General features: G+C 32.2%; 1 protein-coding gene across 10 annotated transcripts in view; it reads left to right on the top strand.

Moving 5' to 3' along the window:
* LOC106051534 (RIMS-binding protein 2-like) overlaps positions 1-24023 on the top strand; it is a 206391-nt gene extending 182368 nt beyond the window's left edge. For 6 of the 10 annotated variants that reach the window (XM_056006048.1, XM_056006047.1, XM_056006053.1 and 3 more), the window contains 16 exons: positions 176-364; positions 3461-3577; positions 3686-3879; positions 4945-5023; positions 5514-5675; positions 6184-6315; positions 6859-7035; positions 8190-8392; positions 9282-9365; positions 10579-10740; positions 12431-12563; positions 13026-13760; positions 14384-14529; positions 16257-16441; positions 18664-18724; positions 20193-24023. In XM_056006048.1, coding sequence (XP_055862023.1) covers positions 176-364; positions 3461-3577; positions 3686-3879; positions 4945-5023; positions 5514-5675; positions 6184-6315; positions 6859-7035; positions 8190-8392; positions 9282-9365; positions 10579-10740; positions 12431-12563; positions 13026-13760; positions 14384-14529; positions 16257-16441; positions 18664-18724; positions 20193-20396 — 2963 coding nt within the window. In that variant the 3' untranslated portion in view covers positions 20397-24023. The remainder of the gene's footprint in view (positions 1-175; positions 365-3460; positions 3578-3685; positions 3880-4944; positions 5024-5513; positions 5676-6183; positions 6316-6858; positions 7036-8189; positions 8393-9281; positions 9366-10578; positions 10741-12430; positions 12564-13025; positions 13761-14383; positions 14530-16256; positions 16442-18663; positions 18725-20192) is intronic. The other 4 variants (XM_056006049.1, XM_056006051.1, XM_056006050.1 and 1 more) reach the window with 4 other exon arrangements.
* The last annotated feature ends 287 nt before the right edge of the window (positions 24024-24310 follow it).

Raw genomic sequence — 24310 nt, 5'->3', positions numbered from 1 at the left:
ACTGAGATTTAAGCATGAAAGCAATAAAACAGTGTCAAATATTAAGATGGCTGGTAATTCTACTAGCCACTCCTTACCATTGGCCACAAAAAATGTTGAACCTTTTTCTTTGTCGTGTAAAATTCTAATTTCAGTCAATTATGTGTTACCTTTTTTTGTCAATGTACTGTTACAGATGATGACTTGTCTGAGTTTCATGATGCCTTACTTCAAGCTGGACATGGCGATTACAGCAGTGCTGGCACACCTGGGGTGGCCACAGCTATGTCACCATCACCCCTGACCCCTGGCAGCACCAAGATCAACAACAACAACAATGAGATGAGCTTTAGCTTGACAAGTTCTCAGAAGAGAGATGTACAGAGTAAGAAAAACCTAGAACTATTTCATTGTTTAGGCCTTTGGGGCTTTGTTTGTTTTCTTTAATAAGTGTCTGAAAGGACAATATACCTTCTAGCCCAAAGCTTATGCAGAATACAGGGGAGACCATTGGTCAAGGTTCAAAGTAAGGACCCTTGTGATGTCACTCCAAGGCATATACCTCATGACAAGACAGTCTTTCTCTTCTAAACAACTATTTTAAATTTATATATAATAAGGCTTGTCTTTGAGTCAGAAGATTAAGAAAGGGTAAAGTACTTCATGTGGCTTCCTATCTGTGATGTACATGTTTTGCAACATAACATTGTCTGCCAGTGGTCAGTTTAGGTTCTCTTATGTTGTCCATGTCTGTCCTCAGCAGTTGATTTTCTTTTGGTCTCAAACGTGTATCCTGTGATCTTTGTCCAGCTATCTTATTCAGAAGCTGCCTGCTGTCAGGTGCTCTCTTCTATGTAAGTTAAAGCAAGCTGGTGCCTAAGCTGGTCTTTAAAGCATTTTCTCTGTTGCACTGACCACCTTTCAGTCACAAAAAAAATTGCCTTTGGCATACAATCATCCCCCAAATCAGCTATGTGCCCTGCCTAGCATAGCTGTGAAATTATAAGCAGTCCCTCTGCACTGTCTGTACCATTACCGGCATTGTTGTACCATTGTTATTTTTTGTGCTGCCTTTTAAAAGCGTTCAAGAAGTCTTAGTTGCTTTCTGTATGTCTCAGATCCATGTAGAAGGGTTGATAAAACCACTGCTTGGAAGACACTGATTTTTGTAGACAGGCAGAGGGATGATTCATTCCACCACACTTTTGCTTGGAGCAGTCCAAATGCACTGTCTTAGCAAGGTGGTTATCAACCTGTCTTAAAAGTGATGCATCATTGAATACTGTAATTCTCAGATATGTAAAGTGGTCTATCATGTTAAGGGAATGTCCATTCATGCTGATCTTTGGGACCGAGTAGATTTTATTGGCTTACTTCAGAAGCATGACTCATGTTCAGTTTCAGTAAGTATGACACTATCATCGGCAGAGAATAGCTCTGTGACGAGCATCTCATTGGTTTTAATATTGGAGGCCCTAAAGGTTGAACTCATTGACGTCTTAGCACAACTTTTCACAATGGCTTTGTGCAGTTTCTGCCCAGATAAATTTGACACAGTGATGACCTCTGATCACTTACCCATAGAAAAATGGTATAAACCAATATTGCGTTCTTGCTCCTACTCTGTTTGCTATCTTCTTCTGTGCAATGGAAGTAGATTATCTTCAACTCTGAAGGAACATCCAAAACATGTCAAACATTTGACAACAAACAAACCTTTTGTTTACAAACAATGTTGGCTCAAACTCTAGTGCGTTGCATTAGGAGACAAAAGTGGCCCTTTTTTGTGTCATTAAAGTTTCATTTAGACAAAAATAGGTTAGCTACATAAACTTCTAGTCATCCCTTGTGGGTCCGCTGTGTATAAATATGTGCATACTTTGTTGTTGTTTTTTTAAATAAACAACATTTGTGTAAATCTTGAGCTACTAATTCAGTCAAAAACAAATAAATAAGTCATGTAAATATAGTTTTGTAACATTATTTTCACAAAAACAAATGTTTATGTATAAATGTAAAAGCAAAAAAAAATTATTAATTACTGTACTCTTCAGCGAAATGTGATCGACAGACAAACTGAGAGACAGATTACACAAAACTATTAGTAGCTTTTCTCATTTTGCTGGCTGATAAAGCAATGTTAGCTACTTAAAAAGTTAATGTCAGTAAAAAAAAATAAAAGGTTACCTACTTAAGGAGTAAATGTCAGAAGTCAATATCTTTGGGATAAAGAGATAAATATCTTTTTTTTTTCAAATGATAAGATTGAATTGAATTCGCTTGTGAAAAAAACCCAACTGTAATGGGATGAAATGATATCAATGAAATTCACTCCATCTTTTATATTATTTAAAAAAAAAAATGAACATGCCCAGTCTATTCCCATTACAGTTCAAAGCTGTTGGCTGTGTTTTTATGAGATTGTTTCTTTGTATTGTGTCTTTTATTCCTCTATGAACTGTTTTATCTGGTAATTTAATCATAACCCCAGACAATGCTGAGTGGTTGGTTTAAAACTTGTGCAATATTGACAATGAAATGAGCAGCTATTTCTGAGTGTGTGTTTGTATTAGTTTTGTGCATCCTTTGTTTGAATTCATTGTGTGTTTTGTAAATATATTATCCTGGCATGAACAAGTGTATTGATTTCTCCCTGGGATAGACTCTGCAACTATTGTACATGAAAGATGACTTAGATTTGACTGCTATTTAAAACTTATTATGATGGAACTTATTTGTCATGTCTATATTTTTTTTAAATTTATTCTTGTAGATATTGCTCTTAATTTATTGTAATGAAATAGTCTTGCAACATTAAAGTATAACACTGTGAAATATTTTTTTTACATTCAGAAAAATATTTAGCCCCCATGATCTTTTATATTGAGCTTTAAATAATAATTTAATGATTTGTAAAGGTTAAAAGTTGTACGTTCTGGTTTAGCTGCTTGTGCAATGTTTGTGATGTGGTAAAGAAAGAAGCTGCAGCTTTTACAAAGTGTGCTGCAAGAAGGCTAAGAGGCACCAGTTCCTGATTTTTCCTCAGAGTTGACTCCAAAAACTCTTCCCATCTTTGGGTATAACTGCAAGGCAGCAGAGTTTTGGATTCAGAGGTTGTTGTTTTTCCAAATGGGTAGCCAGCCAAGGCTTGTGAGTTCTGCCCAAAGCTTACTGGTTTAGGTGCCACTTACTCGGCTTTTGCACTTCTTCTATCAGTGATAGCAGTTTCACAGGGGTCAGTATCTGAGCCACACCTGAAGGCCAGGAGTCTGACTTGTCAGAGATGTAAGATGCATGCCATTGGAAGCATTTTATAGTTAATGAGGTGCCTGCAACCATTAGCACTTCTGGTAATAACAACTTAGCAGAACTTATATAATGTCAATGTAAACATATTCTCATTAGTATTAATAATGGCTGCATGTCTAAGTATGATTTGAAATGACTTAAAAGTAAAGGTTTTGTTTCTGTTATATTTTAGATGGCAACAACCCAGAAGAAGTAAATAGTGACTTAGAAGACATTGCTGAAATAGATGAAGAAACAGCTTCCATCAACAGCAGAACATTACCCAGTGGAGGATCAGCAATAAATAACTGTAATTGATGTTTTTCTTTGACCTCTTTCTTTTGTCAAATAATATCTTTTTATATTAAACCAATCGTGTCTATTAATATTAATTGAATCTTACTAAATCATTATACAGTGCCACCCAGTCCAAGAGGGTTGTCACTCGACAAACAGTTGACCAACAGTATTCTTATCAGTTGGAAAGAGCCAGAGCCAGTCCCTGGGCTAGATGTCCAGTCCTATCATATATTTGTAGATGGGCATTTTAAAACTTCAGTCAATGGCAGAGATAGAACTAAGGCATTGCTAGAAGGCATCAGTTCAAGTACAGTAAGTTCTTTTCTCATGAAATATCATCTTACATTAAAAAACAAACACAGTTTTCTCAATGTTTTCTTCTACATGTAAGTCAGGAAAACATTTTAACTGACTTGTATTTTTATATAGTCTAACTTAACTGTTTGTGTGCATACATCAATAGGAAGGGGGGAGGTGGAGATTGGTTGGGGGAGGGTTAGGCAGAGAAAAATAATAATAGAAAATTCATGTTTCTGTGTTTAATTCTTCTACGATGCCCTGAAAGATTTCCTGAAGTAAGAGAATGAAATGTGTTCTCTGTGACAATTTATTTCTAATTGAATAATTAGATAAAATATGCAATTACACTTTAAGTAATTTCATAAGGTTTCTGAGAAAATAAATTTAAGTACCAAATTAAATATGTATATGTAGAAAAAAATCAAATTTAATAGCCATAAATTAAGATAATCTACATGATAATTCAATCAAAACAAAACAAAGAAATAAAAATGCAATAAAAATTTTAATTTGTTAATAAATAATAATTTGTTCTGCTTTTATATACTTCCTTTAAGGGAACAATCAGATATTATGTAATGCCAAAAAATCACCATTTCAACCTGCACTTTCCCCCTTTGTAGCATTCATAACAAGACTCAGTATACCACCACAAAACCTGTGGTGTTAAAAAAAAAAACAGAGTATTTTTTCCATTAATATTATTTTACAACCCATAGTATAGCTCTCCAGACTCACAAAAGTTAAGGGACCACCGTGCCTGTTATTTCAATAAATATTTTTTTGTTTTGTTATGTAACTAATCTTCAGATCCCCCTCCCCCTTGTTACAAATCAAAACAAGTTTTTTTTAGCCCTTAAGCTATTATTTAATATCCAAATGTTCCCTTATATACGTGGAATCTGAAGACATTGCCATTATTGTATGTGGGCTATGATAAGAATGCTTATCAAATAAATAAAACAACAACTTAGAACTACTGTAGAATGATCTCTCAGCTGCAATGTATTTAAGACTAAACACTGAGGACTGTTAAATAATAGAAAATAAATGATCTTACTTTCTATGCATGTACAGAATCACAGAGTCTGTGTTCGATGCTTGTCCAATAAAGGCCAGTCCAAAGATGCCCAGTGTACAATGGTGATTGGAAAAGGTCAGATATGCACCAAAGTTACAGTTTTGAGCTTTTAGGAATAGTTCTCTGGTTTTGTAGATGATTAAGATTTAAGTAAAAAATATTTGTAGATAGAGCATAGATCAGAATGTTTCCATTGAAATAATTATACAGTAGAGAGAGCAACCACCCTATTTTATGTAATCTGTTGAAATAGTTCCATAACTAATCATTATGAATGGATATTGTGAGTGTTAGAGCATCAAAGAACTAGAATGTAAGGTTGCAAACTTTCCAAAATCTACTTAGAATAATGAGTATATATGTCAGAGACTTCTGAGTATTTTGCTGGACACTAGCAAATTTTCATTAAATAGTTGTAGATTATAAATATATGATTATCTCTTCTTCTTCTAGCCAGCCTTTAGCTGCTGAGCTGTAAGCTCATTTGCAAACAGTGCAATATAAGATTTTAGTTAGCTTATTAATTATTGTTATAGCTCACTGACTGAATGCATTTCATTGCCAGATGTTTACCCAGTGCCATCAGAGTTGAAAGTGTCCCATGTGTCTCCAACATCAGCGTCACTGTCATGGCTCCCAGGTGACAGCAACTATCAACACTCTATTGTGCTGAATGGAAAAGAGGTCAGGGTTGTCAAGCCAGGTGTCTTTAGACACACACTTACAGGTAAATCAACATTACATCACACCAATGTGTCCCACTTTTAAAAATACCTACACACAAAGATTGTTTGTATGTGTTTATCTCCTAGTCATGTGTGTTGTTGTGGCCCTATACTGGGTAGTAAGTAAAGTTACATAGAAGAATCTGAGAAAAATTTTATAATGGAAAGTGTACTTCCCCTGCTGTTCTTGTTAATATGAATAAAAAAAAACATTTTTAAGATATCTTTAATTATGTTAGGGATTAATACTAAATTGAGACTGTCTAATTACTATTGTAAGACATTAGTGAATTCTATAATTTGTTAAGAAATGAAAGACGAAGCTCAATAATACAAAATAAAACTTAACAATACGTTAGTTAGTTTCTATTATTTGTGTATCATGCTAGTGGTAAGTGACCACTTCCTTTTATTAAATAAATACAAGTATTTAATAGAAATTCATTCTTGTTTAGCCATAATACTAATGTGTTACAAACCATTTAAAACTGGTATGTTTGTTTTGCCTAGGTTTGATTCCAGGTAGTTTACAGAAAGTTACGCTAATAGCCAAAAGTATATCAGGGACTCTCATTGAGGAGAAATCACGTAAATGGGTGGACAATGTCTCAGCAAGTATTGAGTTCCACACACCTCAAACAGGTAAACACAATCAAATATACCATACTGTTATGTTACATTAATAGTTATTCAAACTTTTCTTGTAACTTAAATCATACCACTATGTAAACACACTATGATTGGACAGGCTCTATATGGGGTATATTAAATATACTAACATACAATAATTAATATGCTTCTTGAGCCATTGAATTCACTGTTATATAGCAGTTCTACATTCTACAATTATAATAGTATCTAGATCTAAAAATATGTAGACCTACAAGCAAATGTTTTTATTAAAATAATGGATTTAGGGCGATTAGCTATTTTGATAGCTCCATTCATACTATTTTTTACATTCACGCTTTCACTTTCTTATAGCATTATTATTTCATTTAATTGTTTCCAAAACACTCTCAGTGACTATATTGACAGTGATACGCAAATTAAGAAAATTATAGTAAATTTATGTGTGCTTGACAAAAAAAATTAACTTAAGAAATAATTAAAATTAAAGTGCACAAAGTATGAAACTCACTTTGCTATTGACTAGATCTATATTTTTTGGTACTATTTATCCAGGAGCTCCAGAACCCCCTCTGAATGTTCAAGTTGAATCTGGACCAAGGGAGGGGACTATACTACTAACATGGCTTCCAGTAACTATTAATTCTTCAGGTGTTTGCAATGGTGCAGTGGTTGGTGGCTATCAAGTTTGTGGGGACAACAGAAAAATCAAAACAGTTCCAGGACCAACATGTAAAGCATTTTTTTTTCTCTTTCTATTCACAAACAGTTGAGCCAAGCTATTGGCCTAAGATTTATACACCTCAAATGTCAAGAAACATCCCATTGCTTTCATATATTTTTATTATTTACACGATCATAAAAAGAACTCCCTAAAATATGCATATCAAACAACTGTATTATAAAACTCTAGAATATACATATGAAACAAGTCTATAATAAAACTCTCTAGAATATACATATGAAACAACTCTATTATAAAACTCTCTAGAATATACATATCAAACAAGTCTATACTCTCTAGAATATACATTATTATGAAACTCTCTAGAATATACATATCAAACAAGTCCATACTCTCTAGAATATACATTATTATAAAACTCTCTAGAATATACATAGCAAACAAGTCTATAATAAAACTCTCTAGAATATACATATCAAACAACTCTATTGTAAAACTCTCTTCTAGAATATACAAATGAAACAACTCTATAATAAAACTCTCTAGAATATACATATCAAACAACTCTATACTAGAAATCTCCATAATATACATACCATACAACTCTATAGTAGAAATCTCCATAATATACATACCATACAACTCTATAGTAGAAATCCTTAGAATTTACATACCAAAGAACTTAACAATAGAAATCCTTAGAATATACACACTAAACAACTCTTATATTGTATTACCTATGCACTCAGCTCTATTAATGTCTTTTTTGTCCATGACCTAATATTTTTTGTCTCTTAACTTCCACTTCCAGGTGTTTTGACATTTCACTTATCACTCAACTGTATTTCTATTGATTACTATCAATATATCCCTGCTACCTTTTTAATCTTTTTAAATTGTTAGACCACTTTTATATGAAGAGTATAATATTTTTACTAGTGATCAAATATTGTCTTGACATGACATTGACTATTCAGTATACAAGAGGAGATAACTTTTTGTTGGAGTATATGATTACAAAATGCAGTGGTTTGAATAAACTTTATCTTCAATTGGTTAAATCAACTCAACCCTTATTTCAAAGCTGCAGATGAATTTTAAAAAATAGGCAATTTTTACTACTGCTTCAAGATGTCAGAAAATCTGGCTGTACTAATATTTTCAGTTAAATTTAAAATGTTTCCTTTCATTTTGCTTTTAGCTGACCATGCTGTACTAAGTGCTGAAGATTTCAAAGGCATTTACCCTTCGCACTTAAGTGTGAGAACTGTGTCAAGGTCAGGCGTGGAGTCAGTGAACTCAGATCTGATTACTCTACCTATAGTATTGATAAATGAACTCAAAGAGGGGCGAGCCAGTCCCCAGGTAGTCGACATTGCTCAGAGAGTGTCCAGTCGAGGAAAGGTTAGTTCCTAAGTTGATCTAACATTCACTTTTGACTTAGTTATTTTGAGATTAATTTCCCTATGGATTATAAAGATTATTATTACTATTATTATTATTATTATTACTATTATTATTATTATTACTATTATTATTATTAATACTATTATTATTATTAATACCTTTCATAGCAGTCTTTTTTTGACTTAGTTATTTTGAGATTAATACATTTCATATCAGTTTTATTTTGTCTTTTATTATTGTCTATTTGTCTTGCTGGAAAACATAGCAGATTTTTTTTACATTTATTATTAAAGTCTTTATTTGAACCATTGATTTAATTGTTCATGGCACTTTGAGCAGTAGCTAAATGAGGTTTTTAGGTTGTGATCACTTGGTCTGCTTGACTTCCTCCATGACTTCCCTCAAAACTATTTCCTCAAAATATCTGCATGATCTGTGGAAAGATTATATTTTTGGTATCAAACAATATATGAATTTAGCAGCTGTAAAAGAATGACAAACTTTGTTTAGAGATACTAAAAATGTATGACCCATTACATCTCTTATCAGTTTGAAAGAATACTACCTACTTTAAATGACCTGCACATGTAGATGTAGGATCACTGTGTTGTCTTTTTGATCCTAGTGGATATCTTTTCAGCCCGGGGGGGGGGGGGTGTCATTAAGAAATCACAAACATCATCACAAATCTTTAAGTCCATTGGAACCACTCCTCTACACATTTATTTTACTCTATAATGGACAGAAATTTCAAGGGCTGGGATAGTACGTCATCATGTGGCTTGCGGGCTACAATTTGGGGACCACTGTTTTTGTACTCATGTGAATAGACAGGCTCTTCATAAAATGTTGCGTTTAATCACTTTGGAAAAATAATTTCTTTCAGTCTTCCAAGTCCCAGGCTGATGATGGCAGAGCTCACGACACAGATGAAGAGATTGAAGCAGCCTTTAGAGAGGTACAAAGTGGTGTAAGTGGATGTACAAGTGTGTGTATGTTTATCTTTGTGTTTTCTGGTGACCTGTGTGTTTACATCTTTGTGTTTAGGAGTTATGTGTTTAGGAGTGAACAGTTATATTTGTATATGCTCAGTTCAGTGTTTCAAATTTTCTTTTAGATTCTTTGCAATTAAAAAAAAACAACTGGTTCCTCAAAGCATATAAACATTTCCTCTTATGTTTGAAAAATTTGCTGTATACTCTGAAAATTCATTTATTTTTCTTGTAAATTTTATATTTAAATTGGTTCCAGTTTTTTTTTCTTTCTGTTGGTCACTTATGGTAATTGATCCAAGGGAAATAATTCAAAACCTAATATTAAAAACATTTATTTCTTTGAATGTCATGCCATTATATTCACAAAATCTTCAGTTCAGGAGCAAGAGTAAACTTATCTTTTATCTTTAATGGTGCTGCAACATATAAAAAAAAAATTCTTTTAAAGAAGATATATATATTTCCCTTCATCTGTTACTGGGGTGTTTTTCTATTGTAATCATGTATTGTAGATGTAGTCTGGATAAGTTATTATTACATTAAATGTATTAAGGTCTCTTATAGTTTTAGTTTTGTGTTGTTCATGTGAATATAATTTATATTGTCATTATTATGAAAACACAACTCTTTTTTTTATAGAGCATCTATTTTCTTAAATTACTCCTTGACAAATTAGTATTAATACCATAATTGCAGTCAAATAAACTTAACACTTTGATCTAACTAAATTAACCTCAATTCTAATCAACACCTTTCTTATTACCTCAGTATTGTCTAACTTCTGTAGGCCTAAGAAAAACACAAAATAATTCAGATATATGATTGAATTTCTACAGAAAGATTGCAACAATGCCAACATGCTTACACTATATCTGACTGAAACATATAACAGCTAAAATGTTTATGTGCATAAGTGCATAATATTAGTTATTTAACTACAAATGAAAACTAAATATAACAGAAATATTGTAGTTAGATTACCTTACACTTAGAATTTTACTATCAAATATGTTATCAAAGTTTTTGTATCACTTTTACCTGAGGTTAATGAATGTTTTATCTAATGCTTATATATGAAGAACAAAACTTTTTTGTATTTGACTTTTATATTCAGATTATTGCTTTTGGAATTTTGGTTAAAATTTGTTTGCTTCTGGCAAATCTTTTTGTTCCTTTTCACTTTACTAGAGTGATGGTGTTAATGCTGTAATGGTGGAGCCTTATTCTGATAGTAGCAGCTCAGAGTTATCAGATATTCCCGAGGTGGAAGAGGAGCTCATTGGTTCCCAGGAGTCCTTACTAAATGAGGTCGGCTTGGGCCAGACCAATCAGAAGGCCTCTCCTAGTCAGGTGATCACTGAAATAGAAAACACAAAAAAAAAAATCCCATTTAAATTTTTTTTGGTTTTAACACTTTCAAATTTATGTTCAGGAGACTTAGAGTGTTTTGTCAAACAATAACTAACTGGGTTTTTAATATAAGTGTCTAATTAGATGGATTAATGGTTCAATGTTTGTAACTAGGGAAAGAATGTTAAAATATGTATTGAGGTTGTAATATAGATCTCTGTTTTTCAATTTAAACTCAGGATTTGAGTTTGATCTTCATCCTGATTATTTGTGTTCAACAGTAGAAGATAGTGTCCCAATAGATGAGGTCAAAAGAACCTGTGTTGGGCTACTATGATCTACTGTTGAGGGACTGCTTGTTTATTTTTATTAACCACTCCTTGGTTTTTGTTTTTTTTTAACTTAACATTTACAAAAAAAAAACACTTTTGAGATGCCCAATTAAAGCATGTTCATTAAGTTGAAAGATTTCCTTTTTTTATCTTCCACAAAGCAGCATTGATTGGGTTTTACTAGGTGACATGTTTGTACCTCACTCTCTTTAGACACAGACTTATTTTGTGTGTATGTGTGTGATATTCTAGGATAAAACCTGAAATTGAACATAAAAAATCATTTCATATATAAGTGCAGAAGATTGAAAAATAAAGTTACAACTTTTAGCTCTACTTAGAAATCTGTTACAACAATCTCATGTTTTCTTGACTCTATTCAAAACTTCAATTCCATCTTCCTGCTTTTTTCATTTTGTTATTAAAAATTTGATGTTAAACAAATCTCTTTGATCATTTTTTAAACTAGCTTAGCTTTTAATATATTTTAACAATAATTTCATTGGTTTTAAAAACATTAGTAATTCAGAATGGCAACAAATTCAAACCAAAAATAAACGAGTTAAAGGAATTTTGTTTTGATTTTCTTGATGTTTTAAAAAATAAATAAAAACTTCATTGAGCTAAATTGTAAGTTTATATTTTGAAATAGATTACAATAATAATGCTTGTAATACTTTTTTAAAGGAAATTGGAGCTTTGAGAATCATTAGTATTTGTATGTGATAAAGACAAAATATATTTCTTTTAAATTAATTTATGTTCTTTTTTTTGGTCAACTCTAGATACATAACTCTTTTAACTCTTGATTTACTAAGTATCAATTCCTTATGAAAATGTTAGCATGAATATAGTTCAGAAAAAATAGTCATTCTATACCAAAAGATTTTCATTAGTTTTGTCTGGTTAATGTTCTGCTAGTTAAGTTCCTTAGATTCAGAGTCCTACTTTCATTTTGACCTGTGCATGATCTCCTCCTCTCTGTGTTAGCTGTATACTGTCTCTTGTATTCTCTCATGCATGTATGTTGAGGCCATACAATGCCTTAAGTTCTTACTATTTAATCATAATTAACTGTCATTACTTTGAACAAAGTTGTATTTCTATAAACAAACTCTACATATATATATAATATAACCTATATATTGACCATACATCTATCCATAATTCTGTATAGCATTCTAATTTCCACTATATTTCTGCTTTTGAAGCTGTCAGCTAATTGTGACTAATTCACTATATTATGAGCAGTATAAAACTAGTTGTATGTAATTCATTTCCTAATAAATCCTATGAACTATTGAAAAAAGTAAAGTCACTTTTTTTTAATATAGATGATATAATTTCTGTCTGAACAGAATGAGAAAACCTCTCCTCAGCCAGCACCAAGGAAACTGGTTGCTGAAAATCTTGACCTTCGACCTAAAGAGTTCAATGACAAGAAAGCTAAAGGTGCTCTTATCAGTCCTTCACGAGTTGTGCCAGCTATAGGTAAATTGATCTATTTTCACTAAATATCTAATTTGACTGTAGATGGTTGTGCCAATCCATGGAGCATCTGGGGTCCTATTGGAAGTTTTAATTAACTGATTAGCTCTGCAGTTTAGTTTAATTTAAAATCTCAGGAAAGTCTTAGCTGGTCCTTGTCCTTGTTCTGGCTACATTATGCTCTAATAACCTTTCAGCCTTAAACTAGTGGACTTAACTTAAAATACCTTATAGACCATAAGGCCTTAAAGGGAAGTAACAACTTAAAATACCTTATAGACCATAAGGCCTTAAAGGGAAGTAACTATGTTACATAATCATCTTTTTAGAAGTAACGTCTGTATTTATATAAGATAATAAAAGATACTAAACACATATTTTAATATTATTTTAAAGACGTTTAGAAATATTCCTCCTACATAAAAATATTAATTTTGTTTTTCTTTTACTTACCTCTATTTCAAGAAATAACAAGAGACAGCAGTACAGAGCAGTTTACAGAGATAGATGAAGACGGCAGTGCTACCTCTACAGGTAATACGCCCATGTCATCACCTGGCCAGCCAACAGCAAACACATCCATCTTGTCACACTACTGGGGAGACACACAGAGCCCTAGTGCATTTCGACACGTCGATCAAACAAGGCGCCATGAGGGTGGAGAGAAAGGGAGGCCTGAAGGTGAAAGCCCTGATGCTGTCCTGGGTGGGACTCAAAACATTGTACCCAGTTCTTCCTCTGTTAATCGTTCTGGCAGCCAGCCAATGTCAAGGACACACTCTCAGGAGGCAAAAGTCCATTCTGAGAGCCCAAGTACTCGCCAGACTCTTCGGTCAGGTTCTTCTCAGGACTCGGACCATCGAAAACATTCAAACCCTGGAGTAGAGGATGTAGGAGACACAGACTCTATTTCAGGGGAAATAAATACTGTTGTGGATGAGAATACCATCAGGTTATTTATAGCCTTGTTCGACTATGACCCTGCAACTATGTCACCTAATGTAGACTCTATTGATGAAGAGTTACCTTTCCGGGAAGGTCAGATTCTCAAAGTGTTTGGTGATAAAGATGCAGATGGATTTTATCGTGGAGAAAGTCATGGCAAGAAAGGCTTTATTCCGTGCAATATGGTGTCAGAGGTTCAAATTGATGACCCTGACCTTGTAGAGCAGTTGTTGAAAGAAACCTCTGAGAGGCCAGGTAAACTTTTGCCTCATTTAATTTTTAAATTTAGCATGTTGCTTGTCATTTTAATATTCATCTTGATTATATTTAAGAACATTTTTATAACATTAAAAAATCTGTAAGATTGTTACTATCAACACAAATTTACTTTCCATTCCATTGCTGCCTGTTCCTTTTTTTTTTTTTAAATCGGGTTCGGCAAGAGATGTTGAGTTGTCTGCAATGATTTTTATGATATGCCAAAAGAAAAAGCTTTTTAGGCCTTTGAATTAGCATCAATAGTTTTTATGACTAGCTGTCTAGATAGTCAGATGATGAACCTAGTATTGCAATTTAGTGTTTTAAAGCTTTTAGTGAATACTCTGAGGTGTATCATTTGGTTAGCATTGTTATTTGTATAACTTTAAATATATCACATATGATTTGGAAGAGAATAATTTTTTTGTTCTTATGTGTATATCTGTTGTTTGTCATCTCTCCACCCCCACCCACCCACCCAAAACAAGCACAATTAAAAGCACAAATAAAAGTGAAATCCCCTCAGGTTTGATTGTACAATTTTATTCCAACTTGATATAGAAAAGTAATGAGAATTTGTTTCCCAGAAATATTTTTTTAATGTTTTGTCAACTCTCCAGTACCAGATTCAACATTACATTCCAATAGAGATGTGGACTTGACACCCAATGGTAGAATATCATTGCCTAGGGAAGAGCCAATGAAAAGAATGATTGCATTATATGACTATGACCCACAGGAACTCTCTCCCAATGTGGATGCTGAAGTGAGTAGAGGCTACTCGATGATTTAAATAACAGGCATTTAGCTCAACTTGTGTAATGTCAGTTTCTGGGGTTTTTTATGTGCGCGTTCTTTCTGCTTATTTTGAATACCTTAGTTTACAGCTTGGGTTTATTGGAGGAATCGATTCCCAAGTCACATTTGTGTGCTTTGATAAACATATAATGTGGTAACCCAGGTTTTTTTGTGGGTTTGATATTTGTATACTGAAATTTTTAAGGTATTTTTTTACTTCAATGCAAGCATTTTCACAGAATATGTTTCACTGAAAATAAGATTTCTCAAGGTGAAGAGTAAATATTTATTACAATGGTATTGGCTGGTGGATTGATCTGGATTGTTAGACACTTAGGTAGTATAGAGACGCACCATTGTTGACGGACTTTGAATGTGACAATTAGTGATGTCACAGATTAGTGGGATTTAGCTTATTTATGTTATTATTTGTCAGTTGGTTTTAGGAATTCTAGATGACATCTTAAGGACAGAGACTCAACTGTGGCCTTCATGCTTTAAGTATCTAACAGTTTGGACTAAGTCCTTACATCTGGTTAATGTGTAGGTCTTGTTCATAAGTAGTTCAAACACATTTAATACACCCGTAAAGAAACTTAAACATCTCCTGAGTAATCTATGGAAGTCAGGCAGCCATCATATAACTACAAGATGAAGGACTTTCACAGGATATTTTCAGAAGTTATGTCTAATGACTGGGATATTTTCAGAAGTTATGGCTGATGACTATATATTTTCAGAAGTTATGGCTGATGACTGGATATTTTCAGAAGTTATGGCTGATGACTATATATTTTCAGAAGTTATGGCTGATGACTGGATATTTTCAGAAGTTATAGCTGATGACTGGATATTTTCAGAAGTTATGGCTGATGACTGGATATTTTCAGAAGTTATGTGTAATGACTGGGATATTTTCAGAAGTTATAGCTGATGCGCCAAGGTCTAAAGTTTGCCTGAGATCCTTGTATAGGTGGAGTCACTCTTAACAAAATAAAATTCTTTAATTCTTCAAAGAAATCCTGAAAAGATTCAACTCAATAGAACACAATACACACAATAGAACTTCATTTTAATAATAGATTCACATGAAGCTTAAAACTTAAAGACTGAACAGTCATATTTGTGGACCCTGAAATCAGCTTGTCTATTCTGTGTAAGGTTTTCAAACTGAAAGTTCCTGTTGTGGAATTAACATAAAAACCTTTCATTTCTCATTACCTCCTTTTACATAGTTACTACTTTGAACACTATTCTGTGTAGAATCTTGAATTCGAGAAGCCAATATGTAAGCAAGTTTACACTTCTCTTGAGACCTTGACACTTACTCTACATAACAATAGTTCAGAACAGTCAATTAGTACAAAAAAATGGCATTGTGCTCTGCAGCTGTATATTTTCAATAAACTTGTCCTTATGCCAAAACAGAAAAGGTTTGATGTAAACAGTAGGGAAAACCTTTTTGAGCATCTCCAGCTTCATAGTAAACACATCTTGTAGTCAACATCTCAGAGTGAACATGTCTTTCAAGTCCATTGACCTATACAAGAGCTATATAAAATTCCCATTGTCTTTGCTAAAGTTATATTCATTTTTCTTTAATATAAGCTTTGTTAAATTGTTGTTGTTTTTATCAATTTTGTTTTTTGAGCATTCATGGAATGTTTGAACAGTTTTCTTACCATTTTTTCCCAGCTGGAGCTGTCTTTTAAAACTGGGGACATTGTACTCATTTATGGGGACATGGATGAAGATGGTTTCTATACAGGTGTAGTCAATGGCCAGCAAGGACTAGTGCCATCAAACTTCCTACAACCAGCACCTCTCTCTGACGACGAGGGTCTAGAGAGTGTCAGCGTGGTCTCCGCTACAAGGTCGAGGTAATAACTTTAAACAATTAGGACTGCTCAATGACAAACAAAACTGTAGTTTTCAATGTCCACTGTTTGAAATAGTCATACAATAGGCATTGAATCATGCTTATAGTCATGATAGGCTTTGAGCCATGGAATTAGGAATCTATTTTAGTCAGTAGTCAAGTACTTTTGATTTTTATAACTAGTTGATTTTTTTTTTTTTTTTCATTAAACAATTTCATTTTGTCTGAAGTCTCATAACTTTGAATCCTATTTGAACAGCATTGGGAAGCAATAAACATTCTAAACAAATGTAGTCAATTTTATTTCAAACTGTTGATCTGAAGTATTTTGTTACTTTAGTATATAAGCAATAACAACCTTCAGTTGGCAAACTTTCAACTGCAAATTGATTTTCTGATATAGGCTTTATTTATATTTAGCTTCAGCCTAGTATTAGTCTTTCTGTTATCTACTAACTTATTTATTTACTTTTTCATTTATTTCACAGCTTTTTTTACCTTATTCTAACTCTGTGTTACTAATTTAAAGTATTGACTAATGTTTTAGCTCTTTATCTTTTATTTCTATTTAGTTTTTATTCAAATGTGTACACAGATTTTTCACTTGCTATTTTGACTTTTTTTTTAATCACGTGATTTTGTATGCAACTTTTGAAGAACTGAATATTTCTTGATTTTATTACAAATATTTATTTAAAATCTTAATATGTGTCTTTTAGTTTCTGCACATATTCGGTAAAATTGAGTTTATCAGAGCTATTGTAGTAAGTTTTATAAGAAAAAAAAATTTTTTAGATTCTGACAAATGTAAAAAATTTAGAACCCCCCCCCACACACACACACACACACACACACAAATTTTGTTTTTTAGACTTACAAATCATAAAAAAGTAAAGTTCCCCTTTCAAACCTTGTGGTCTAAAGGGCAGATGATGTAAAGGTCATCTGATTCTGTGGCCTACAGTTAACGAGGGTGTCATGTGGCCAGCACAACGACCAACCGCCTTTACTTTTCCCCAACTAATGTCAGGTACCCATCAGAGTTGGGTGGACTCAGAGGCGCCAAGATCCCGAAATAAAAATCATACATACTTTGAATAGATTTAAAATAAAAGTAAGATTTAAAAATACTCAGTTTCCCAGGTGGGGGTCTGTTCTTTTCAAAAATAAAAAAAAATAATAATAAAATAGCTAAACATAGAATAAAGTGCCCACAGGCAGCAATTTTCACGTTTGGATTTTTATAGCACCGTAACGGTCTGACCTTTAAAAAAACTGATGGTATCTCTGAATTCCTCTTCCTTTTTTCTTTAAAAATAGATCGAATTTATCACTAGGCTTGGTTAAAATTAAATATGAGTTCAAAGAGGTGTGGGGTAGGTATCGCCAAGCGTACTTTACCTCGAGCGGATTTTTCCCCAGTTAGTAAGCTCGAATGGGTTGATGGAAGGTTCAAACAGATCAAAGAAAATATATCTAAAAACATGTTTTAATATTTAATTTTCACTATAAAGTCATTTTCTTTTTACTCCAGTGCAAGAACACCATCCATTGCACCATTTCCCACCCTCCACAACTTCAAATAGTCTCTTTAAGCTGATGAGCAATCAGACTTAAAAATAGCCTTAAGCCCATTACCCGTTTCCTTTACTACCGGGTAGTAAAAAAGAATAATTCCACACCTCCTGAGTTTGACCTCACCATGAACTTAGCCTTTACAAGAAAAAGGAAATAGTATGTGTCGGAAGTAAAGAAAAAAGGTGCATGCGCAGTAGCAATATAGTAGTGATTTGGTAAACATTCAAATAAAAAAGTTTTAGCAATAAAAAGTGAACTGTTTGAACCTCTTGACAAATTGGGGCTGCTCGAACTTTGCACTTTACTCTATCTGGTTTTCACTAAAAGGAGAGTCTCCATGCTTGTTCTGAATGAGACATGATGAGCTCTCCTTATAAGCAAGTTTTTAAAAAAATATTAATAGTATCCCAACACACCCTACCCATTAGTCTAATACCATTTTAAAAAATGCATCCAATCGCAATAGGCATTATTGGGTTAAATAGTAGCCTAAGAAAACTTTCAAATGAAAAAAAAAAGTTGCATGCCATGAACTGATTGTATCAGTTAAAAGACTGCTTAAAAAGCACAGAGACCTCAGTTATTTTATTTATCTCAAAAGTCTAAACACTTTGGTGTAAAAATGATATGTACATTCTCACATAGGTCTGGTGAGAGTTTAGATGCTGCCCTGAGTGCTCTAGGAAGAACTGATGTGACTGCTAACGTATGTGACACCAAGCTTTATACTTTGTCTGCACCTCAAACCTTTGGTCATTTTTAGCTCATTTTAATATGCTGTTGCCAACCTCTGTGCATACATTTACTAAAAACCTAAATAATTGAAATGGACAATCTTAAAGACATTTTTCTAATACAGATCATAATTACATGAAATAAACAGCAGGTTTAAAATAATTTATCTAGAAGTAAATATTTTGCTACAAACGATTTTATGTTTCTTGAAATGTCTGGTTTGTCAGTAAATGGATGTAAAGTTGGCAATATCAAGTCCCTTACCCTCAATTTGGTTTGTTGTTGTTTTTTTTTAAACATTTTTTCTTATCACTGCTTATTTTTTGTTGAGGTGTTTGTGTAAATTCATTGATGTTAACAGCTTACTTAATTGATGCCAATGTTCTATTTTATTTGTGTAAACATCTTACCTTATTGATGTTAACATCTTATTTTATTGATGTTGACATCTTACTTTATTGATGTTAACATCTTACATTGATGATTTAACTTCGCTAGCTTAAGATGTTATATGTCTTTCATTTCTTGTCTGTGATTTTCATCTGTTTAATAAATTGTATTCTATGTTGCATAGTTAAGAGATCAAACAACCTTTTGTCCTGATGCTGAATTTGTTTATTTTAATATTACATTTGCATTATGTTGTCTCTTTGATTTGGCAATATTGCATTTCTCTGCTGTTGGGAACTTCGAGGGTTTCATTTCTTCCTATTTACATGCCAATATTTGCATATTTAATCATTATTGTATCATTGTATATGTCCAACACAAGCCACAATCAACTAATAACTTAAGTTAATTTTAATGATTTAAATAGTTAAATAATTATTGTTTTTCTTAACAAGATTTTCATTAACAATTCTACAAACTAAAAGCTAAATGAGTTTTAATGCACTTCAAAATAATTAAGATAGAAAGTGTGCATTATCAGCATACTAGATCTAGTTGGATGAACTTCTAGAAGTGACATTGCTTTCAAGTAGTAAAAGTTAAAGTGTTGCTGTCATTGTATCTTTCCTAGCTTGCATGTTTTGGTTGGTAGCTCGCATTGACTTCACACTCTTTATCTTCCTGACCATTCATTTTGCTAGAGTTAGATTTTGATGACTGCAAAATCAAAGAGTAAAAGAAAATAGTGAAATAAAATTTTATGTACTTATTTATTTCAATGACATAATTCTGCTCCATTAAAATAAATTTGATATTATATTTAAACTTTGATAATTCTTTATATACCACAAATCCATTAAAAGTCATTTGTTTTTTTTTCCATCTAATTAATGATATCTTGAAAACCTTTAGTAAAATTTTATTCAAATGAAATTTTGCTCTTGTTTGATTACAATGTAGTTTGAACTTTTTTAAAATAAAATATAGCTGTATAATAAAAGTTTTTATAGCCTGCAATTTTATTTTTGTATGTTTTTCTATCTGTGCAGACTCCAAGATTAAGTGATCCATTGGCTTCCAGGTCAGAGTCCACAGGATCAAGCAAGCAAGTCACAAATGTCAATGCTCCAGAAGGCAACAAGTCAGCTGACAACTCCAGGCCAGGGACAGCTAGTCCAGCTGAGGAAGAAAAACCAAAGAAAAAAGGTTTCCTCAATAAAAGCAAAAACATCTTTAAAAAATTCACCAGATGAGAACATACTGGCATAATAGTGAAAACTGGTGCAATTGAGTTCAGATTTCATTTTTATATTTGGAGTTTCTTCATATTAATGATGAGTCATACTTTGATAGACTTTGCCCCATGCAAATACAAAGACTCTATGTGAAGGATAAATAATGAATTAAAAACAAACCCTGCTGCCTGTAAATGAAGACAAAACAAATGACACACTTCAATGTTGTGTAGCTCAAACTCTCAGCACATTCCTCAGTGTGACAGTTTCTTGTAGTAGAGAGAATGAACTAGATATTTCTGGCTGTAAACTAACATCTGTAATGTGTACCTTTCTTGGCATAAAGTTTGATATGCTCTGATCTGTGCGAGACGTGAGATTTAAAATGAGTTTGGGACTGTGATGAAATGAATATGCTTTCATGTATAACACTCTCTAAGGGCTTAAGCAGACCATCCCTTACTCAAAAGTTGAGTGGCTGAGTTCTTCAAGTAGAGTTGACTGTCTTGACAGTTGGAGTAGTTCTTGTAATGTCACCATTTACATTCTGTTTATTATATTGTGTAGACTCCAAGACTTGAGTTTCCAAGTGTTTCATTGCTCATGCAGTTTCAAAGCTTAGAGAAAAAATTAAGCTGCTTTACATTAAATTGAGGAAAATTTTATTAGTGTTCTGCCATTAAAAGTGAAAAATTTATCTTGTGATCCATTGGGCAGGTTATCATGGGATTGCCAAAGTATGCTGCTATGTTTAGTGTCATTCCTTAGATATTAACATGTGTAAGCAACAACGATGGGAATGTAACTCTGTTTTTCTGTTCAAATAATATTGATTGGTTCTATAAGACAACACTATTGTTTTAGTTATTATACTTCCTTTACTGAGAAATTGTTTGTAATGTTTTTTAATGTTTTTTAAATATTGTTCAAAAATTTTAGATTATTAAAAGGAAATAAAAAAACCAGGTGACAATAAAGTGAACCATATTTCATTTCTGCATACATTTTTACAAATTATTCCAATCAATAATTTAACTTTTTTATTTCCCCAATGTTTGATATCTCAAAATCAAATCTTTCTGTGGACTTGATGAAGATCTATTTTAGTTTGTTTTGTGTCCTAGTTATTGTAGGAAACGTTCAAGAAAGAAAGAAAATTCTAGAAACAAGTCAATAGATATTGTTTGTATAATAATACAGGTCTCAAGAAATACAAGAATGCAAAACATTTTCATTGTCTCAATGTAAACAAAAAAATGTGTTGATTTCTTTAGTTACAGAAACAGTTTCATTACATTTTAAACATTAATTTTATTTGTATGTAGCATGAAGGTTGCTCATTTTTTGGGGTTATTTGTAAAAATAAAATTGTGTTGTTTTTTTTTCAGTTAATTACATTACAAGTGTTAAGGTCATAGGTCAAGTTGGTTATAAAAACTGCATTCAATCCAATAGAATAATGTTGAGTTTAAAATTCTTTTTTTCTCAAATTTGATTTATAGAAACAATAAAAGCTACCAGTCAAGTTTGAATCTTGTTGTACAGAAGTATCTCCATGATCTGTAATTTTCCTTATGCTAACATTTTATCTGTTTCACTTGTACAAAGTCATTAAATAAATTTAAAAAATTTTCTTTACAAGCCTTTATAGGCAACTAAACATTCAGAGGCTAAACTTGTGAAAAGTTTAAAATGTAAATAAATACAGTGTATCTGTCATAACAATTATTTGATTTAAGTTAAAGAAAAAAAAGATTGAACTAATAAATAACATATTTCACTGTCAAGATAATCATTTATTTGTAAACTATGCTGTTATGTTTTTTTTTAATTGAAATATTTACATGTTCTCTTTTAAAAGACTATTTTTTTTAAACTCTTTGAGATTTTTTTTTTTTTTACACTTTTTAGCCTTCTTTTTTTTTTTTTTTGCACTACCTTCAAAATATTTTTACCTTTTGTTATTAGCTCTTTAAGAACTAAACCTGTACAAGAAATAACTGTTCTCCCAATATTTATTCTATTTTAGTCTTTGTATAAACTGAAATCAGTTTTGTCATCTTTCATCTAGTACTAAACAAGAAACAGCATACCTTCCTTCACCACCTCACCAGCCCTAACAGTGAAATCCATAGAATGCTTTAACTAATAGTATGTATATAATGCTATCATCATTATTATTCTTCAATATGTATTTGTTTCTAGAATAAAACATTCCTTTCTCTGTTTTCTTACTGCCAGGATTTCTGACACTGGTGTTGCCAAATCCTAATCATAACTTGCCAGTCAAAAGTTGTCATTTCATGTGATGAATTTCATAATCAAATTCCATATTACTTTCCTCAAGCTGTGCATGTGTTTACTTGACATTCCTTCATGTATGTGAGTATGTTTGCACGTGTGAATGTGTCAATGGTTGCCATCAGTTTATAGATACATTATTGAGTAATATTCTGTTTATGTTCAAGCATCCAAAGAGTGTTTATTTATTTGTTGGCCAAGTTCTGGTCAGCACTGCTGCTCTAAATCTCCTATGGTGCAACCCTGACTCATAATAAGTGCACATTATGGTATTTATTGTTTTTGTTAACACAGCTGGTTGTTTGGTAGGCAATTAAGGTTATCAACATAATGAAGCAAAGTTTAAATTCTTTGCCAAGGTTATGCCCTGGCACCCTTTTTTTATGAAAATTGTCCTCTTTCTAGAAATATCTGTATTAAAGACTAGCCTACTTCCAGTCTATAAAATATTGAGCTCAACTCAACTTTAATATCTCAAGTTTAGACAAATGTTTCATTCCAATGTACAGTTATAGAAATCACTTTATTTTCTAGAATGAACAAAACTATTTCTAATGAAAGCTTATCTAAGTTACACAAAGCCATTGAATTTTTCTGTTGGCCACAAGAGAATGTTTATTACAACCAGGTATCTTGCAGTCAAGATAGTTCAAGTGTAAGCCATTAGTTGCAAATGATTCTTATGTGTTTTGATTTTATATTTGACTGTTAGTTTTGTAAGTAGGAAAATATTGCTACATTTCTTGACAGTGTGCTGAACATCTAACTACTTTGTACTCAAATAAATTCTGGCTTGAACACTTATTAATCAACGTCTGACTGAGTTGCATTACAGCAATAAAGCTTAATGGTTATAATTTGTATCTTAGAAAATAGTTATTTTCATTTGAAATTTTATTTCTTTTAAAGTTTAGACCAATCATTTACAATGTAATTTATGGTAAACAATGAACTTTTTTTTTTTTATGTTATTTTATTTTTCATAAAACTTTAATCAGTGTATGAAAGTTAATGAATTGTTTACACTTCAACTGCAACTGACTTCTACTGGTTGATATAAAACATTAGATCATGAACTTTTGCTTCTAGAACTCTAGTGGATGCTTCTAGAACTCTAGTGTGGTATGTTTCATAGCCATATGATTATGTTTTTGGTGTCCAAGAGTAACTGACTTATTGTGCTCTGTATCTTTCCTATAGCCTTTGTATTGTCACTGACCCTGAAATACAGACATGATTCATAAATATATATTCATATATAAATATAATATATACATCTCAAGCATAAACTGAATGAAAATATTTGGTGAATAAAGAAAATCAAAATATTTTTAAAATTCATGTGATGAGTTTTTGTTTTTTTCTATTAATTTGTAGAATTCTTTCTGTTTTGTTTGTAATGATCTTTCTGGCCAATGTTTTGTTTGTAATGATCAATCTGTTGATGTTTTGTTTGTAATGATCTTTCTGGCCAAATTTTTGTTTGTAATGATCTTTCTGGCCAATGTTTTGTTTGTATTGACCTTTCTGGCCAATGTTTTGTTTGTATTGATCTTTCTGGCCAATGTTTTGTTTGTATTGATTGTTCTGGCCAATGTTTTGTTTGTATTGATCTTTCTGGCCAATGTTTT

The sequence above is a fragment of the Biomphalaria glabrata genome, chromosome 12, assembly GCF_947242115.1.
Source record: "Biomphalaria glabrata chromosome 12, xgBioGlab47.1, whole genome shotgun sequence".
In the NCBI taxonomy this organism is placed as follows: Eukaryota; Metazoa; Mollusca; class Gastropoda; family Planorbidae; genus Biomphalaria; species Biomphalaria glabrata.
This window is presented reverse-complemented; position numbering and strand designations above follow the sequence as displayed.